This window comes from Copadichromis virginalis, linkage group LG6, assembly GCF_057382275.1.
Source record: "Copadichromis virginalis isolate Kocher_CV1m ecotype Utaka linkage group LG6, C_Virginalis_male_GT1.1, whole genome shotgun sequence".
In the NCBI taxonomy this organism is placed as follows: Eukaryota; Metazoa; Chordata; class Actinopteri; order Cichliformes; family Cichlidae; genus Copadichromis; species Copadichromis virginalis.
Window position 1 is genome coordinate 21,311,151 of NC_140623.1, and position 18,171 is coordinate 21,329,321.

At 38.6% G+C, this 18,171-nt stretch overlaps 3 protein-coding genes across 4 annotated transcripts; 2 read left to right on the plus strand and 1 right to left on the minus strand.

The window, feature by feature from the left end:
* The first annotated feature begins 157 nt into the window (after window positions 1–157).
* On the plus strand, window positions 158–4,238 carry LOC146707711 (uncharacterized). 2 transcript variants are annotated; one of them, XM_085459220.1, is made up of 5 exons: window positions 158–1,111; window positions 1,381–1,477; window positions 1,851–1,961; window positions 2,410–2,576; window positions 2,909–4,238. In XM_085459220.1, the coding sequence occupies exons 2-5, from the start codon at window positions 1,388–1,390 to the stop codon at window positions 3,954–3,956; spliced, it is 1,416 nt and encodes a 471-aa protein (XP_085315346.1). In that variant the 5' UTR covers window positions 158–1,111; window positions 1,381–1,387; the 3' UTR covers window positions 3,957–4,238. The 2 variants fall into 2 exon arrangements, with proteins under 2 accessions (XP_085315346.1, XP_085315347.1); XM_085459221.1 differs by lacking the exon at window positions 158–1,111 and having other exon boundaries at window positions 1,127–1,477.
* Window positions 4,239–5,360: 1,122 nt separating this feature from the next.
* Window positions 5,361–10,456, minus strand: LOC146707712 (uncharacterized). The gene is made up of 9 exons (XM_085459222.1): window positions 10,204–10,456; window positions 9,481–9,506; window positions 8,905–8,937; window positions 8,719–8,808; window positions 7,461–7,563; window positions 7,329–7,381; window positions 7,142–7,220; window positions 6,055–6,920; window positions 5,361–5,946 (listed from the first exon to the last, which is right to left on the minus strand). Exons 1-8 carry the CDS (start codon window positions 10,454–10,456, stop codon window positions 6,385–6,387), a joined length of 1,173 nt encoding a protein of 390 aa, XP_085315348.1. The 3' UTR covers window positions 5,361–5,946; window positions 6,055–6,384.
* A 3,952-nt stretch (window positions 10,457–14,408) lies between these two features.
* helt (helt bHLH transcription factor) lies at window positions 14,409–16,319 on the plus strand. Its single transcript, XM_085460874.1, has 4 exons — window positions 14,409–14,601; window positions 15,189–15,293; window positions 15,451–15,547; window positions 15,775–16,319. Exons 1-4 carry the CDS (start codon window positions 14,434–14,436, stop codon window positions 16,248–16,250), a joined length of 846 nt encoding a protein of 281 aa, XP_085317000.1. The 5' UTR covers window positions 14,409–14,433; the 3' UTR covers window positions 16,251–16,319.
* The last annotated feature ends 1,852 nt before the right edge of the window (window positions 16,320–18,171 follow it).

Below are 18,171 nucleotides of genomic sequence, written 5' to 3' on the forward strand. Positions count from 1 at the left end.
TCCCTGGGACATCATGTTAAAGTTGCCAGAGACATACCATATGAAAGTTTAGCTTCTTTTAGCCCCTGTTTGTTTTATATTATTTTATATATATATATTTTTTAAATATTATATTTAATATTTACATTGTATTGCAAAAACCCCCACAACAAGTTAAAATGAATTAATGAATATTGACTAATTAAACCTTCGTTATTTTTCCACCAGAAATGGACGACATAATTAGAAGAAGTGTTCTGAATGACGAAAAAAAAAGAACTGGAAAAGACACAACTTTGTGTGCATGTGTCACAATGCCAGGAGGACCCATTCAGTGTTGTGTTAGAAAAATTGAACTCATTAACCCTTCATGGACATTATAAATGTTTAAATGTTGCCTCAGGTAAAGACAGGAAAAGAGACTATTACAAATTCAACTGCATCAGAGCTGGGGAAAAAAGTCGAAACAGCTACAGAGCAGTGGGCTGTAAGGCCTATGTTTCATTTAAAGTACTCAAATGTTGGAAAGACCACACAGTCATCGTGCAGCGTACATATGATAAGCATGATGGGCATGATCCTTCGGACCCAAAAGACGCACATTTCAACAATATTTCCAGTGATTTGAGGAGGAAGATTGAGGAACTGCTTTCCCTTGGAACTAAGCCAGCCATCATACTAACCGAATGTCATAAATGGGCCAAAGAACATGGACACAGAGATCTTCACAACAGAGAGCATTTTGTCACACCACGTGACATTGACAGTGTTAGAACCTGCATGATGAGGAAGAAGCACTTTAACTGTGGAGACAGTCAAAGTGTACATACCTTACTTAATGGAAAACATCAAGAACATGTTCTCTTCTATCAACCATACACATCTGACCAAGAACTAATGATTGTTTTGCAGACACCTGTAATGAAATCAAACATGGAGAACTATGCAAAACAGTATTTGTTGACACCACGCACTGCGTTAACCAGTATTCATTTCCCTTATTCACACTTGTTGTAAGAGATGATCATGGGCATGGAGTCCCTGTGGCCTATGCTATTGTCAGCAACGAAAGTCAGAAAACCCTGGAAACTGTTCTTGGAATAGTTTGTGAGCATTTCCCAACTTCCCCGAGGTAAATAATACATTGACAGCTATTGATTTTGAAATAATTCCTTTTCAAAAAAGTTATAACATGCCAGAATCTAATGCTATAGCTGCAGCATGGGCTGCAAAAAACTTTCCTTTCCAGTTGTTAAAGTTATTCCTATAGGCTGTATGCAGTATTTTATATATCTACTTGTGAGTTGAAATGTTTAATTTGGCATTGGAAGTGGTGCTTTGAGATAGCAAAAACATTTTCATACTGTTTAATCTCATTTAGTGTTTTCTTTTTTTCTGTAGAGCATTTATGGTTGACAAAGACTTTGCGGAAATAAATGCTTTGCAGAAGGTTTTTCCAGAGTCAGCTATCCTTCTATGCTGGTACCATGTCTTGCAGGTAAACCACATTGTTTTCTTTTCACGTTGTCTAAGATGCACCTGAAACACATTTTTACAACAGGGTCCTGTTGTCATGATTTGCCTCATTGTGATATTCACCTACTCAGGTTAATGAATATAAAGGGATAAAATGTTGAGTGACTATGTCCATCCATTTAAGACCACAGTGCACTCATCTTCTGGTGGCTGCTTCCCAAAGCTCTTTTTGACATTTAAAAATATGTTTGCCTGGTTGATTTCTGTAATGCACAGGTCCTCTTGTCCAGTGAGTGACAAAGTTATTTTTGGACGTCAGCTTTCTTTTATGCTTTTTGTACAGCTGCTCCTCTGTCTCTCTCTCCAGATTAACTTTTTTTCTCTTACATTCACAGGCTGTTAATCGATGGCTTTCAAAATCAGAGTCCGGGGTCCATGGGCTTTCTAACACCCAAAAGAGAAATGAAATCATTTCTTTCTTTTGTAAGCTGAAAGCTTGCACATCTGTAAGTGTAATTTGTCTATTTCACATTTTGATTTCTTGATTACACTAAGAGCATAATAACTTTCAGTTGCTAAAAAAAGTTACAGAGAGATACAAAATAGATTTTTGAAACAATTTCTAAAACTGGCTTCTTATCTTGCTTATCAAAACAAGTACTTAAGCTGTGCAGACCATCATTGTGTCACCCACTGTGCAGTAGAACTTGTGAGTGGGATTCTTTCACAGACAGATGCTGAAACCAAATATGCTTATAGGTTTAGTGTTCCTTCTTAGCCATTGTAAGGGAAGAAATAATTGCTTCTTAATACAAAAACACGACATATTATTAATAACTTAAAATTCTTAATGTTATTCAATAAAAGGAAAAGGGCTTCAATACATAATATTAAAGATTTCAATAGGTCTGTTAAATGGATTGAAATATATTCTGTTGCATCCAATTCTCTTAGGAGGACGACTTTAAAGCCACATCAGCAGAGTTCTGCCAGACATTTAAGCAATACCCTTTGGTGTGCCAGTATTTTCAGAAGCACTGGGAAGGCATTGGCCACATGTGGTGTGACTACGGCCGTCGCTTCAGTCACGCTCGTTCTGAAACAAACAATGTGATTGAAAGGTATGATTTATTATTTTGACCTCATTCAATTGTATTGCTGAAAAAAAGATATTATGCTTTAATCCAAGAGGCTAAACTGAGTAGGTTCGTCATGTCATTGCCAGAACAGGTTTTAGGCAAATCCTTTAAATTCTAGCAGCGTTTTTTATGTTATCACAACAAAAAACAGAGTAGGTGGATTTGCCTAAATCAGCTAAACCGGCACAGAGCATTCCTTTATAAAAGACGTGTGCAATAGGTATTCCAATTTTTAAAAAAATAATACAGTCTTGATTAAAACTTTAAATTCCTTCAATTACAGTTACTAATCATTTCAAATAACTGTTTTTCAGATTTTTCCACCGCCTGAAATACCAGTTTTTATCTGGCTACAAGAATAGGCGTCTGGATGATCTGATTGAAGTGCTCCTAGGGAAGGCCGACGACTACTTCTCAGTCATAAAAACCCTGCAAGATGTGGGCCGCATGAAAAACAGGTTTGCTGACCCCTTGTCTCAAGTTTCAGACTCTGCTTCAAGACTGATGGAAAGTGGTTGGGCTCTTAAAATTACAGTCAAGAACAGCCATGGAGTTAATGCATATCAAGTCCCATCTGAGTCAAGAGAAGACATGGTGTATGATGTCTGCCCTGTTGAGTCCTACTGCAACTGTACATATGGCTTACGAGGACTTCTTTGCAAGCATCTAGTGTTACTTGCAAAATTAGCAGAGGCTGACAATGACATCTATCCAAACATGGAAACAGACATTTCTACCTTGGCAAGAATTGCAGTGAAAGAAAGGCATTACTTTGTACACTGTGAGGACTTGAAAGTGATAAAAATGCCAAGTTTGTTTGGAAATCTGTGTTTTTTTGCATCGGCTGAAACACTTCAGTGCACTTGTTGTACGTTCTCTCACTATAACACATGTGCTTGCCTGAAGGTGGCTTGTAGCCATTTTAAAAAAATGAAAAACTCTCTGAAAAGTCCTCTATCAACTTTGAATGACACTCCTGTAGTTGAAAGCACAGACAAAAAATGCACAGAAGATGCAGTTGGAAAACTAAATGCTGTTTTAGACACAGTTAAACAGTGGGCATTCATTCCAGAGGGTATTACTCCAATGATAGATGAACTGCATACAAATGTCTTAAAAACAAAACAAGTAGGCAAAAGTATATGCCAGTACGAAATAAAGACGACAGAGAATGCACGCAAAATTAGGCCATTGTATTCTAGCAAGAAACGTTCGGCCAGCATCGACATTCCAACAGTCTGTGAAAATGAATGTGAACAGTCGATAACCACTGAAAGAGAGACATCCTCTGGAGAAAATGAAAACCTTTTGGAATACAAAACAAAAAAGAGAAGAGTTAAAGCTAAGTATATGCACAAGTAGACTTTTGTGTGACATTTCAAAGGGACTGCATCCATTACTTCTGTTTATTGAAACCTAAAGCTGAATAGCTGTCTTAACTTTCTGCCAAGGAACAGTTGAAAAGAAATTGTTTGGTCTCTCAAGCAGTTATTTATGTGTGTTATTCATTACTTTGGCTTGGTTGCTGTTTTTGATACAAATTCATCTGTGCCCATTGTAATATTTTCATATGTTACTATTTTTATATTGCTATGCATTATAAATAAAGGATTACTTATTACTATTAAAGGTCTGCATTTGTAATTGTTGGTATTATTTATAAAATATGCGCTCTTAAGTTTTTTGCTCCATAAAACGATACCTGTCACTTTTTGGACATAGAGTATCAGCTGTTGAGAATCCTGGCTCATACAAAATAGAAGTAAAAGGTTTCAACATCCAGCCTTTTTATGATTAAATACAAAGTGTAATAACAGAGTTATTGGGGTGTGATTTTGTTAATAGTTAGTCTTAAGTATAAGTTTAATAGTAATGAGTAAGAAAATATAGCCAGAATAATGGAATGAGACTAACACCTGACCTCACACTGAGATTTGGTATGAAGTGGCATGTTTGTGCTAATGCTGACATTGGGGCTCAGAGTTCCTCTGTGTGTATATATTTGTGAACGTTAACTTGGCTAATGTCCAAGGGTTTGACTGCTTTCCTGTTGGATTGTATCACAAAGAACAGGGATAAGAGCACCAGTGGCCGTGCACACCCTCATCTCTCTCCTTCACCCGATCATTAGTGTTGGAAACCGGCATTAGCTCAGAGTAGATTAGACTTCAGTATAGTGCAAGTGATTTGATTTTATGATTATTTGATTCAGTTTTTTCTGTGTTCAAGCTCAATTACTTTAATAAAATATGTGGAATTCAAACAAATAAATAAACAAACTGTGGACATCACCCTTTTAAACCTTTCTGAAACAAGACAGGTAAAAACCAGTGTATAAAAGTTTACATAGGTATAAATAGCTCTAACACTTTACTCCAGCCTGGCGTCCACACATGTGGACATCACATTTTGGGTTATTTAGACCAAAATACTAAATCTTGATCAACAAGTGCCTGATATACAGTTATGAGGACATTATACTGCAACTGTTCTATCGAAATTTCAAATTAATGTCCTCATATGTGGCTCTCATTTTTCTCAGAAACAAAAATTAGGTAAAAAAAACAAAACCTGGTAATTCTTTCTTTTTACATTCATCGGGTTCCAATCGGCCCAAATATCAAAGAGAAATTAAAAATGCATGCCATGGAAGATTTCGGGTCTTAGGGGGTTAAAATGACCAGACCCCTCCGGCCTGTTTTCCAGGCCACTAAATTAAACCCAGTCAATTACCAATTGAACAGAATAAAAACCTACGAGGTCCACTAATAGTCCAAAAGTCCAAATCTTTAATAGAAAAGACAGGCAGAACTCAAACAAACAATAATCCAAACGAGGAGCATATATAAACACTGGAAAGTAAATAATTATAAGTTATTAAATCAGACTAATTAAATACAGTAAAACTAATAAGGGAAGACGAACACACGGGAAACAAAAATAACAGTGTAAACATACCAAAACTCAAAATAAAACAGGAAAGCTACTACAAACCGAGTGTGACACAATTACATTCATATTGAAACATATGTGATAATTTTCTTTCTTTGTAGCATTTTTAAGATATGTGTTAGAACAGTCATTATGCTGTTTGGATTAGGAACCAATCATTTTTGCCAAATAGTTAACACAAACTTAGAACAACAATGAACAATTTTCAAGATTCTGATTTACAGAACAAACAAAAGTCACAAAAGGTTTCATTATTTAAGAGACAAGATCAAGTTTTTCACACAGGAATGAAATGACAGAATCCAGTGCAGCGGGGCCAAAGGTGTGTGTCAGCAAACTGAAGGTTGAGGAATCAGTCAGCTCATGTTTAAGATTGTGTTGGATTTTGAGAAGAGTCTGTCTGTTATTAGAAAGTAAGATTAACAATGTTACACCAATAACCCAAATACGGGGAAATGACAAATAATACCAAAAAAGATACAACTTTCATATTGTTTTACTAACTTACTTTGTCATATCAGCACTTGACTGGTCGATGCCTTTACAGACCATGTCTGTTGTGACATCGCAGGCCAATCTTCCGGCAAACCCGAGGGCTAGCTCCCCAGCCTCCTCTTCACTCAGAACACTAAACACTGTTACTTTAGTTTTGGCCTTCTTAGGCCTGTCAAGAATCATTGCGGGCAGTTTGGCTTTACGGCCCTAAAAAAGAAAAAGTGCAAACACCAAAAGAGCAGAGAGAGACACACACACGCGCACAAAGTTAAATGCTTTTGTTTACATGGTGTAATTGTGTATATGTTGCAGCAAATGCACAATTTCCAGCCACATTGTCACTTCATTGATACGAGTAACCCGGATTTATTTCAGGTGACATCAAAATCACGAAATGTATATCTACCCCAATCAAACCTCTGAAAACATGAACTGACATGTTCTCTGCGTTGATTCTGCGCTTGATCTCGTCTTCTGTTATTGTGTAGGTTTTCTTTTTTGAGCTTGGTACAGATAAGCGACCATGCACTCTGTAAACTGTACTAGTTCCTTCTGAATCAGTTTGGAATTCTGTATCTGCATCGATCCTGTCAACATCATCAGCAGCAGCATTATCTGTACTCAGACTTGTGCCGTATACTTCTGTTTCTTTTTCTTTGTCTTCAGTCTGTGTACCTTCATCTCTGACTGTCAGTCTTCCTATCTCACTGTTACTTGTCGATTTGCTGCAGATGTTCTCTCCCTTAGGAACTTTTCCTTTGTCATTCGCTGCCTGATGCTTTCCCTGATGACATTCTTCACTGGCTACTTCTATTGCTCCTCCTGTATAGCCACCCACTATGCTGCACAACTCCTTTCCCTCTGCTGTGCTGCACTGTGCTTTTACATAAAGAAGAATGATATAAACAGCACTATATCAATTTAATTGTGAAGAGAAATCCCCACAATACGACACAGTTATGTCTAAAATAGTTTTGTGTAAAAACTGGATCTTGAAACATCCACTTTAATTACACAGTCCTGGTGTGCAAAGGCAAAATTACGAAAAAAAAATTCACTTTAAACATTTTTGGACATTGTTTAGTTATATTGTGACTTACTCTCACAGAAGATACAGATGCCACAAACAGACTTTGAACAACGCATGTGCTTGTATGCACCACATTTCTGGCACTGCACCTGTGAATTAAAAAAAAAAAAAAGAAGAAGAAATAAACAAACAAAAAACAAATGAACAAAGTCCATTAAATAAACAATCTATATGGCTAAGGACATGTCATAGTGTACCCGGTCTTTGGCTGCAATCACACACCAGCACTGACTGCACTTCCTAGTTCGATCTGCAAAATATAATTTGTTTAAGTACAAGTTACATTTTCCAATGTTAGAGAAAAAGAAGGCAGCTAATTTTATCTTTACCTATTGAGGAAAATAAGTATTGGCAAAGTCGGGACCTGAGCTTTGTGATTTCAGTGTTGTACTCCTCCACTTGTGTTTTACCGTCAATGAGAGATTGGGCAAACTAATAATTGACGAAGAAAAAAAAAAAGAACAAAAAGAACAAAAAGAATTAGATTAACAAAGAAATGTTTGTTTGTTTTTAACCCCCCCCCCCGAGAAAAAAAAAAAAAAACAGAGCAACCAAAGCAAAGCATTACTGCTGAAATGGTTCAATCTACAAAAAAAATTGAGATTTTACCATCCTGCCTCTAAGGCTTTAAAAACTGAATAGGCAAAAATGTAAACATTACTTATATAGGTTAAAGCTATAGTTTTCAGTACCATTATGACATGCACTCCACATGAGTTCCCATCCTGTTGATGTGGGTGGCTCACATGTGACAAGGTCCACTCTCCAGTGCAGCCTCTTGCTGAAGCAAATGAGCTGAGAGATCGCAGTTATTACAAATAAAAAGCATATAGAGAAATCAATAACCACGTTCGGTAATGATTTCAATTAAATTAAATATGTTATGTTAAATATGTTAATTAATTACCTCCAGTTTTTCAACACCGCGCTTTTTCTGACCTCCGACTCGCCAAATGAATTCATATAGACTATGGTCCTCTTGGGTATGTCACAAAACTGTTTTGTAAAAAGATGGATATGGTAGGCTTGGGCCTTGAGCTTTCCTAATGAGGGACACTGAAAAGTATCATGCACTAGAGAGAGTGCAAAATCTGTGCAACTTACAAACAAGGTCCAGTGGCTGCCGTTTTCCAGACAGGCTCCAATCAATTTCTCATACATCTGAAAGATGTTTTTCTGGAAATAAAAATAATGTGACAAGTATGTTTTTCTGTCAAGAATGACACTGCAAAACTGCAAAAGCTTGTCAGGTGAGACTTGTAATTAATTCTGCAGATACACAAACATATAGAAAGTGTCATTTTTGGTTTACATTAATTAATTTCTATAGTGTGTACAAAACAAATCAAGACCACAGACTCAACACGCACCACTCAATTTTTGGTGTTCTTTATCAGTTGGCCAAGACAGAAATGTTTTAATCTGTGTGCATTGCTTTTGAACAAGTCTTTACACAGAAAAGGTTTCAGAAAGGTATTTTTCAGGTTCTTCTGACAAGGCTTCAATTTTGGAAAATGCTGTTTGTTTATAGTGGCAACTTATAAACCCTTTGTGATAAGAACATAGTTACCACAGTCCAAGTCATACCTTCAAAAAGTATGCACTTTGTGCTCTTGTGGACCCATCCAAAATTTTTCCAGTGATTTGGCTTGGTATTGGATAAATGTGAGGGAAATTCTATAAAAATAACATAAATACACCTATGTTTTCAAATACATTACAAAAAACGTAAACATGCTATGTCATTATGATCAAACAAGCTTTTCAACATACCTCACACTGCAAATAGATTAGGCCATCTATTACCTTATAAAACAAATAAATAAATACATATAAATAAAAACAGAACTAAGGAACACGATTCATTAAGTAAATTGTACAATAAAGTGTATTTAAAGCAGAATTTAACATTAGTTTTATGACAACATAAAAGGATTTTTATGTCAAGAGGTACCTCATCTGAAATGTTAGTCTGGTCAAACAGGGATTTCAAACTTGAAATACCAATAGAGTTTGGTCCAGCTACTCCCACAAGGTAATCTGTGAGAAAGCATATGCTGTAGTCAACAGATATCATTTTCTTTTTGCATGCTGCAACCATCATCCATTTCAGTCTTCTAGGAGCTTTGTCTGGTTGTAGTTCTTTTTTCTCCTCCTCTCCCCTCATCTATTAATTAAATTGTTTTCTGACCTTCCTAACTGTTTCCGACCTGTCTTCCCAATGTGATGTTTAAGCAATATATGTATGGTCAGAAGGGGGTGAAATTTTCATTGCAGTTGTACGTGTAACATTGCATGTGATAATAAAAGGCTTGATTGGTTGATTATTCAACATGAGTTGACATTTACCTGACATTGTGAAGGAGTCACAGTTTCTGTAAGGGTGTAAGAACATAACATGTGGATTTGTTACACTTCTTTTTCACAAGTTAATAACAATCAATAATTTTCATTCCATTATTTACAAGCTATCACACGATGTCCCAGGGACAACATCTACGCGATGTCCCAGGGACAACATTTACGCGATATCCCAGGGACAACATTTACACGATGTCCCAGGGACAACATCTACACGATGTCCCAGGGACAACATCTACACGATGTCCCAGGGACAACATTTACACGATGTCCCAGGGCAACTTCTACACAATGTCCCAGGGACAACATTTACACAATGTCCCAGGGACAACATTTACGCGATGTCCCTGGGACAACATTTACGCGATGTACCAGGACAAATTTGTAAATTTCTGGATTACTGTTAATCTCCATAGAATCAAGAACTCATGTCCAGTTTCACAGCTATGGACCAGTTAATTATGTTTCCAGGTGATAGTTTGATTCATAGATTCAGCACACAACCACAAGTCTAGGCCTTTTAGTCCAGATTCTCTTCACTTATGTTTGTAAAATGATCAGGGGAGCTACTGCAATTTTGCCTGACCCAACCCCCGGGCCACGAAACACCCAAAAAGTTGGGGAACGCTGGTTAGCTAATGCTGTCGTCAAGTAGCCTATCGCTAGCAAACAAACAGCAAGCCAAGTGAGGAACATATGTATAATGCTTACCGTTTATTAAAGGAAAGTATCCTAAATTGACTTCAAATTCGGCGGACAGGCGAATTGACTTCAAATTCGGCGGACAGGCGGCGGTTTTTCGCTTCTTCACTTGTATTTCGAAATAATCGAAGGCGGGTATTTCGAAGTCGCAAAGGAACGACGTCACAAGAAGGTGATTGGTCACTTGCAATGTTGAACCTGGAACAACATTAATTATGATGATGTGGGAACAATGCTGACACGAGGAAATCAGATCGTCCATAATGAACAGCGTCTCTGCATAAAGATCCTGGCCACTGCATTTCCCGGATTGTAACACAAGAGGGAGCGCTTTTGCCATTAGAGCAGCTATTATTCCTGTTGTTGAGTATTTGATCACAAGCCTCCTTTAAAGGATCTAAATTCTCTCTGACAAAATTACAATATAATTTGTTGTGGAGAAAATGTGTTTATTGTAAGTTTCTTGTGGCTCAGTAGTAATGTAAGACTTCTGTAACTGCTGATCAGAAACATGCTGTTCAGCAGGAGATATCTGCAGAACGACATGGAAAGATAAACTGGCGGTGTAAACGCAAAACGTTGCCAAACGTGTACGTTTTGAGTCTTCGTTTTAAAAGTCAAGAAGTTACCCCAGAGTCTGATAAGTCTGCCTTCCTTTCTAATTTATGAAAAAAGAAATCAATGAATCACAGTTAGGAAGAAGGAAGAGCTCTGTGATGATGATGATGACTATGTGGGACTTTAAATATGGGCGATGTGTCTTTCTGGTCTTTGTCAGTATCAACGGAAGGCCCTTCAGAGAGAGTTGGACTAGATTTGGACAGCATCGCTCTGAGACAAGATGTCCTCAACTTTATATATTACAGTCCCAGATGCTTGTCTTGTGTTAATATGACTTAAGTGTTAAAAGCTTTAAAGAGTGTAATGATAGTCAAGGTTTCTCCTAATCGAAACTCAGGTCAAAGTATAAAAGACTGTAATTTAGAGGTATGTGAATGTTTGTATTTTATGCAACGTTCACACATATTTCTGCAGATTTCTTTGCTACTCTATGATTAAATAGCATTTTTCTGACAAAGGCCCAGATATTACTTTAGTCTGAATTTAAACGGACAAGCTTCCTTCTCTAGCTTTAACGGCTTAAATAGTTCCAGTCTTCGTTTTTCAAAGGGGCCCTGAAGCTGCTTAACCATGCAGTCTGAACTCAGCTTAGATCATTTCCACGGGCTCATTGGGGACCGTGTGAACTGCTGCAGTTCAGGCGGAGGGTGGCGCACCAAGCCAAAGGATTGTGTCTGGGACCCTCAGAGGTCACCACGGGTCAGAGCGCAGCGCCTGACAACACGGTCCACAGCGGCTACTGCTGCACACTGAGCCGCTGTTAGGCTTCGTGACTGGAGGCTTGTTTATGGTGTTTCAGTGGGGGGTTTTATCTCGCAGCGATGCCATTTGCAATAAAATAAAAAATAAATTATTATGATTAGAAAATAACCTAAAATGCAAAGATTGCACCAGACTCCCACAGGCATACTTGTCAGTCATCTTAAAAACAGATCCTCTGGGTGAATATTATTCTTTTATGTGCAAACTGGAGCTTTGAACAGCCAACAGAAACCATTTGAACATCCACACTGAATTTCTTTAGCAGCCCGCTGATATAACTGTACAAAAAAAGTTAATTTTAGCAAGAAAAAACTGATCATGCACACATGAGCAACATATAACATTATCATACAAAAAGAGTCTTAATCATCTGATTTATGTTCAGATCTTGTTGATCTACTTTTGCATGTAAAGTAAAACTAAAAAAAATGGATTTAACATGAGCGATGTGTCCTGTTAGGAATACTATAGGCTCACTTTAAACATACACTATTACACTATTATTAAATATATACAATAAATTTATTAAAATGTTCACAAAGAGAATTCACATGTGATTTATATTCAGTTTGCTGTGTTACATTTTCGCTAAGATCTCTTAAATGTCATTTTATACCACTTGCCATTTTGTGCCATTTTAGGGGAACAGAGTGATATTTAAATGCATATTTATTCATATGCGCTCTTGTGTCAAAAGTCCGCATTAGAGTTTATTTCTCAGTAAATTGAATTAAATTAGCTAATACAAAAGTAATCTACACATTTTTGCTGTTTTTTAATGCCGTAAGAACTTTTTCTTTCTGTGGTGTTCAACAGGTGCTTGCTTTGCGACTGAATGCAAGTGCGCACGAGATAAATCAGCCCAGAAAGCGCGATTCTGTGCCCAGTGAGTGTACAGACTGCAGCAGTTTGATTTCATTCAAAGTAGATTGTTTAATATGCTCTAAAAAAGATAGTAATGCTTTTGCTCCTGAACAAACTAAAAGTTAAGCAGTTAATTTACTGCAAAAATGTTACAGAAGCTGAGAAAGAAGGAGAAAAGGTGTGATAAAAGCTGACAGATGAGTGATTTCATTGTCAAGGCACAAAAAACTATTAATATGTATCCCATTTATTAAAACATTCGAAGTTTTACCAACAATAATTATCTGAATATGAAATACATTTAATGGATCACTACGAAACAAAAACCGTTAGGCTGAGAAACCCCGACTCACGAGTTGGTTTCCTTCTGACGCAACTCTGCCGTTTAAAGTCTGACAGCAAAAACTTCCAGTATTTAATTCAGTTTCTTTTACAAAAGCAACAGCGCACAAGTCCCACAATATTTCAAAGGACAAACACATAAAAAAAAGTGTTAAAAACTCCACACTCAAGTAATTGGATTTTATGCCCCCGTCCCGCACGCTCGCGCCTTTCTCTCCATGGTGCTCTAAAAACTCTCCAAAAGCTTCAGATGTCTTGTGAGCTTTTCTTTCTCGATCTCCGCCGCTTTTAATTCGTCGACATCGCTCACAGGATCAAATATATCCAAGCACAGTGAAAGTTTCGAGATTAAAACGTTCTCATTGGAAGAAAAAAAAAAAGGAGCTGGATCAAACTGTTTTGGCGCATGAGAGCACTTTGAATCTGTGAGAAGGAGCGCACACAATAAATCTGTTGTTAACCTTGCTGTGAAAATATGTTTGAAGAAAACAGCCAATTGTTGTATGAAATGTATTCAAGTATAAAATAATGCCCTTTGTTTGGGAGAAAAACTTCAGCAATGTGAGGGTACAAAAGTCCCCTGTGGCATTTACCAGCACCCTTTGTGCTGTTTGCGCTTTGGCGTCTCCACTTGGCGCATTACCCAGGCCCCTTTAAACGCGATTGTTTCTTTCTTTCTAATGACATTTACCGGATCAAAACATGCTGTTAATTCGATCAGAAAGCTTCACCCTTCATAACAATGGCAGTATAATTTCTCCCAAAGTTTGTTAAGTTGACCGAAATTAGGCAAATGAATAGGGGTCTCCAGGCTACCCATCTTGCAGGTGACGGGGAATAATGCGCGTTCACACCAGCTGCATTCTTCTTTATTTCTCCCTTTCTTTCACAGCATTATTAAAATTTAGGCCAATGAAACTATTCATTCGAGTGAATAGACATTTTCTTATAGGATAATAGGATACAAATTGAGCCTCTCCAAAGAGTCTCCAGTGGTGGGTAACCCTCGTGTGCCAGAGGCTGCTGGAGACGCTGGCCTTGACGCGGACGACGCTCGTGTGCCAGGGCTAATCACACACCTGCCGAGGAGTCCAACAAAATAAAGAATGTAAACAAAAAGCTTGCCATCTCTCATAAAAGATGGACGTGTCACCAAGTCGTGTGAGAAGCGCCGGGAACAAACGGGGGGACTCCGTCTCCAAAAGATCTCCCCTGAACTTGGCGGAACAGCCTATTAAAGGCTTACTTAATTACTCTAATGACACTGGACAGGCCTTAAAACTCGGACCGGGCTTGGATGAGAGTTAAGATCGCTTGCTGGGATTTGTAAACAGGCGATCGTGTGAGAAACGCGAGTTGGAAGAAAAAGCGATTCTTTTTTTCGCCGGCTTTGTTTTCAGTGCGCACAGTGCGCCCCGCCGGATCAGCCGATCCCAGCGCTCAGTTCTTATTTCCCGCCTGGGTTGTTACTATGCAAATAATATTCCAAAAGTAATCACGTGTCTTTTGAACAGCCACGTGGATTAACAAAGCAGGTTTGCCCCCCTGCTAGCCTATGGCTTTAGATTTTTACTATTTCTTTAACTGATCCTAAATGCACACATTTACCCAATGCATGTCTCTAATCCCATGGAATAATTTACACCATGAATGCGACAGTCCCTTGGATGGATCCTTTATAAAGGACAGCTTTCTGCTCAAACCTCAGTCTTCTCCTTCACCTTCCAGACCAGGACATCTCTACAGCTTCGAGCTAAATTCATTTTTAAGACGTTTATCAGGGATTCGTTGATGGCATCTAAAATGAAAGACAGGAAGGTATGCGCTCCCTGTGCGCTCGGCATTTTGAGGACAGAAATAATTTGGAACCTGGCACTTTTAAAGACTTTTGAGTACACTGTTGGAATTATTTGCTTCTCTATATAGCCTACAGCTAAAAGTGTAAAACTGCTATCTTCCGGACTTTTCACTTTAGAGGAGTAAAACGCTTTTGTGCATCTCCATGTGGCGCGCATTAAAGAGAAGCCTAACTTCTGTTGAGGTGAAAGACCATATTATGCAGTTCGGCAGTATCTGGTGGCAGCAGTGTGAACACATTTATCACAAACCTTTATAATCTGTTACACTCGTTAAACGATAGTCAGAGTATCGTTTACTTGTCTCAGAGATAACGAATTTGTCCAGAGCGCAGGTGGCCGCTGCGCGCTCCTGGAGCAGCACAGCGCGCGACGCGCAAAACCCGCCAGGATTTGTAGCTCTTCTTAGGATCTCTTCCACATTATTTCGTATTATTTTGAAAATTGTGGGATTTCCTTTCTAAAAAAAAATAGCTTGTTTAGGACCGTAAAAGGGCGGCAATACAACGATTCCGTTTACTCATGATATCTCTTTCCCTGTTTTCACAGAGAACTCCAATCTCCCACAAAGTCATCGAGAAAAGAAGACGGGACCGCATTAATCGTTGCCTGAACGAACTGGGAAAAACAGTTCCAATGGCGTTGGCTAAACAGGTACTGTGAAATGTATCGCATATTTATTGTTGACTAGCTTTATTATATAACATCTAAAATGACAAATAAAAAAGTTAATAGGGCAGTCCAGTCTTCTATATATGTAAACATTTTAAAATGTTTTTAAAAATAATTTTAACGATTCATTTTTTCTCAGAATTCTGGAAAACTAGAGAAAGCTGAAATCTTGGAGATGACGGTCCAGTACCTGCGAGCGCTCCACTCAGCGGACTTTCCCCGCGGGAGAGAGAAAGGTCAGTGAAGTCTTGTACTTTACGCATGACATTGCCATCGTCCTCTCAGCTAAGTTAATAGCTTCAAACGTGCTGGTCGTGTAAAATTTGGCAGACTTTATTTTTTTAATGTATGTTTCACCGCATGCCCAGTTTTACGCACCAGAATGAGCCACAAAAACCACGAAGTGGTTGTTCAACATGTCACCCGCAGGGTTCTAACCAGCACTTATTTTGGCTAATTTCAGGCGAACTACTTGCTGAATTTGCAAACTACTTCCACTACGGATACCACGAGTGTATGAAGAACTTGGTGCACTACCTGACCACAGAGGATAGAGCTGAAACCAAAGACATCAAGTACGCAAGGATCCTCGCCTTTTTACAATCAAAGTCCCGTGTGGTCACCGAGCCTGTGTTCGGCTCTGTCGGCGCGATGCCAGAACCGTCTGAATATCTCAGCCAGCTGCATTCCTCCCCGGAGCACCAAAACCACAGCCCCAGTGACTCCGTGTACCAACAGAGTCCACCGGGACACTTCTCGTGGCACAGCTCAGCCCGCAGTCCAGGCATCTCATACCCAACAGTGCCACTCTCTGCCCACACACAACAGCACGGTGGATACTTGTCGCCGGTACCGGGACTCGATCACCACTATTTCAACTTCATCGGGCACACGCACGCAAATACGTTTAGTTTGCACAATGCGCAACACGCCATGTAAATAGCCCTGTTTTATGTTTTTTATTTATGCATATGGATCATGTAAATGTTGTGAATAAATAGAGTATTTCTGCCTAAAATACTGCTTGTTTTGTTATCATTACACTTACATTAGGTGAGCAAGAGGGCCCAAATCTCCGAATAAAGCAACACACACACACACACACACACACACACACACACACACACACACACACACACACACACAGAGAGAGAGAGAGAGAGAGAGAGAGAGAGAGAGAGAGAGAAAGAGAGACATAGCAGGATAAACCACAACTCTGGGAAAAGACTTTTACAAAAGAAAGGGGAAAGGGTTCATTTTTAGCAGTTTGTGATTTCCCTACATTGCCTGAACAGAGAAGAACTACTAGAAGTATACAAAAACAGCATGCTACAAACTTTTTTTTCCTGGTATATTTAAACAAAAGTTAAGTAAAATTTGACTGGAGTAGATTTGAGAGTAAATTGTGTCATTTGGACATGAGAGAGCTTGGTGACACACAAGTCTGAAGTGCTCTTGATATGAGCTAAACTAAACTGAAAAATGTATCCACAGAATAGCTTTGAGTATAAATCCCAGGCTAGGATCTGTGGCTGTGACAAATAAGGGTGTAAACATGAGTCTGATTCCCACCCACCCCTGACTTAACCAAGCCAGCACCAAAGAAACCCCAAATTACCCCTTACTTAAATTAATTTCAACATGCTGTTTAAGCATAGTTTTTATGTCAATAAATGTTTTCAACATTAACTATTAAAACAACAGGATGCCCCCCAATCCCCACCCCCAGTGTGTTTTCCAGGCAGATGAATCTGCATTCCAGATTTCCAAAAATAAATTTTCAAAACAAACCCCCCACATAAACAAATAACATGATAACAATGAAAGCCACAGAAACAATTACAATAGCAATAAACTTGCAATAATAAAAGAAATTGAGTAAAAAAAAAAAACCTTGGAAAAATTGTAACGTGGTAGACTAATGTGCCTGTGTTAATTCAGCTCCATATTATTGTGTGAAGTTGCACTGGGTTGGGAGTGGTTGTGTGTGTGTGTGTCACATTTTTGGTGAGCCAATGGCTGGAATGGGGTTGGACTAATTAGAGGCAGGTGTACTTGATTGCACTGATAGACTGGTCTACTTATAGCCCACATTACAAACACTGCTGTGTCATTTTTGTCTCTATGTGCAGGTATGTATGTGTTCGTCTGCCTGTGATGAGTGAATGGTTTGTGTTTGTCTATGTTTGGGATGGATGGGTTTTGCGCTATGAATTCTATAGTGAAGGTGTCATTTTGTCTCTCTGTGCAGGCCAGGGCCTATTATATGCCACAGCCTAAAGGCAGCAGAGTTGCAGAGGCTGGAGTGACCACTGGCTATATACTTGCAAGGTGGTGGGTCTCAGAGGACAACTTCTAACCCTGTTGAAGGCAACACGTGGAGTGCAACTGGCAGTGTGGCATAACTGGCTCTGGCCTTGGGACTGTGTGTTTTACTTGATTCATAAATGGGACACTGGACTGTTTTATCTTTTGATTATTTGTCAATAAATTATCTTTTAGAATTTTATTGACTGTCATCTTTTTGCCCACGGCTGAGACGGTTGGTCAGACCTAGAATCTTTTCTTTTTTTTGGGTGTGTTACAAGAATCACAAAAGAACAAACAATAACTTTATTAAAACAGAAGTAAAAAGACATGCAGTGTGATTGACAAAACCTTGACCTCAAAGCATGACTAAATACAAATATAAAATACATATGCCTTTAAAAATGATTCAAATCCAGCTGTTGGACAGGTCCTCATGTCAGATGGAAATATTAGAGAAATCATGCTCTCCTTTAGTTGTTTAGGTGAGTAGGTGACACTAAGAGAAGCTGTTGGGAGGATGACCTCAGTGTCCTTGGACCCATGCAGCTAC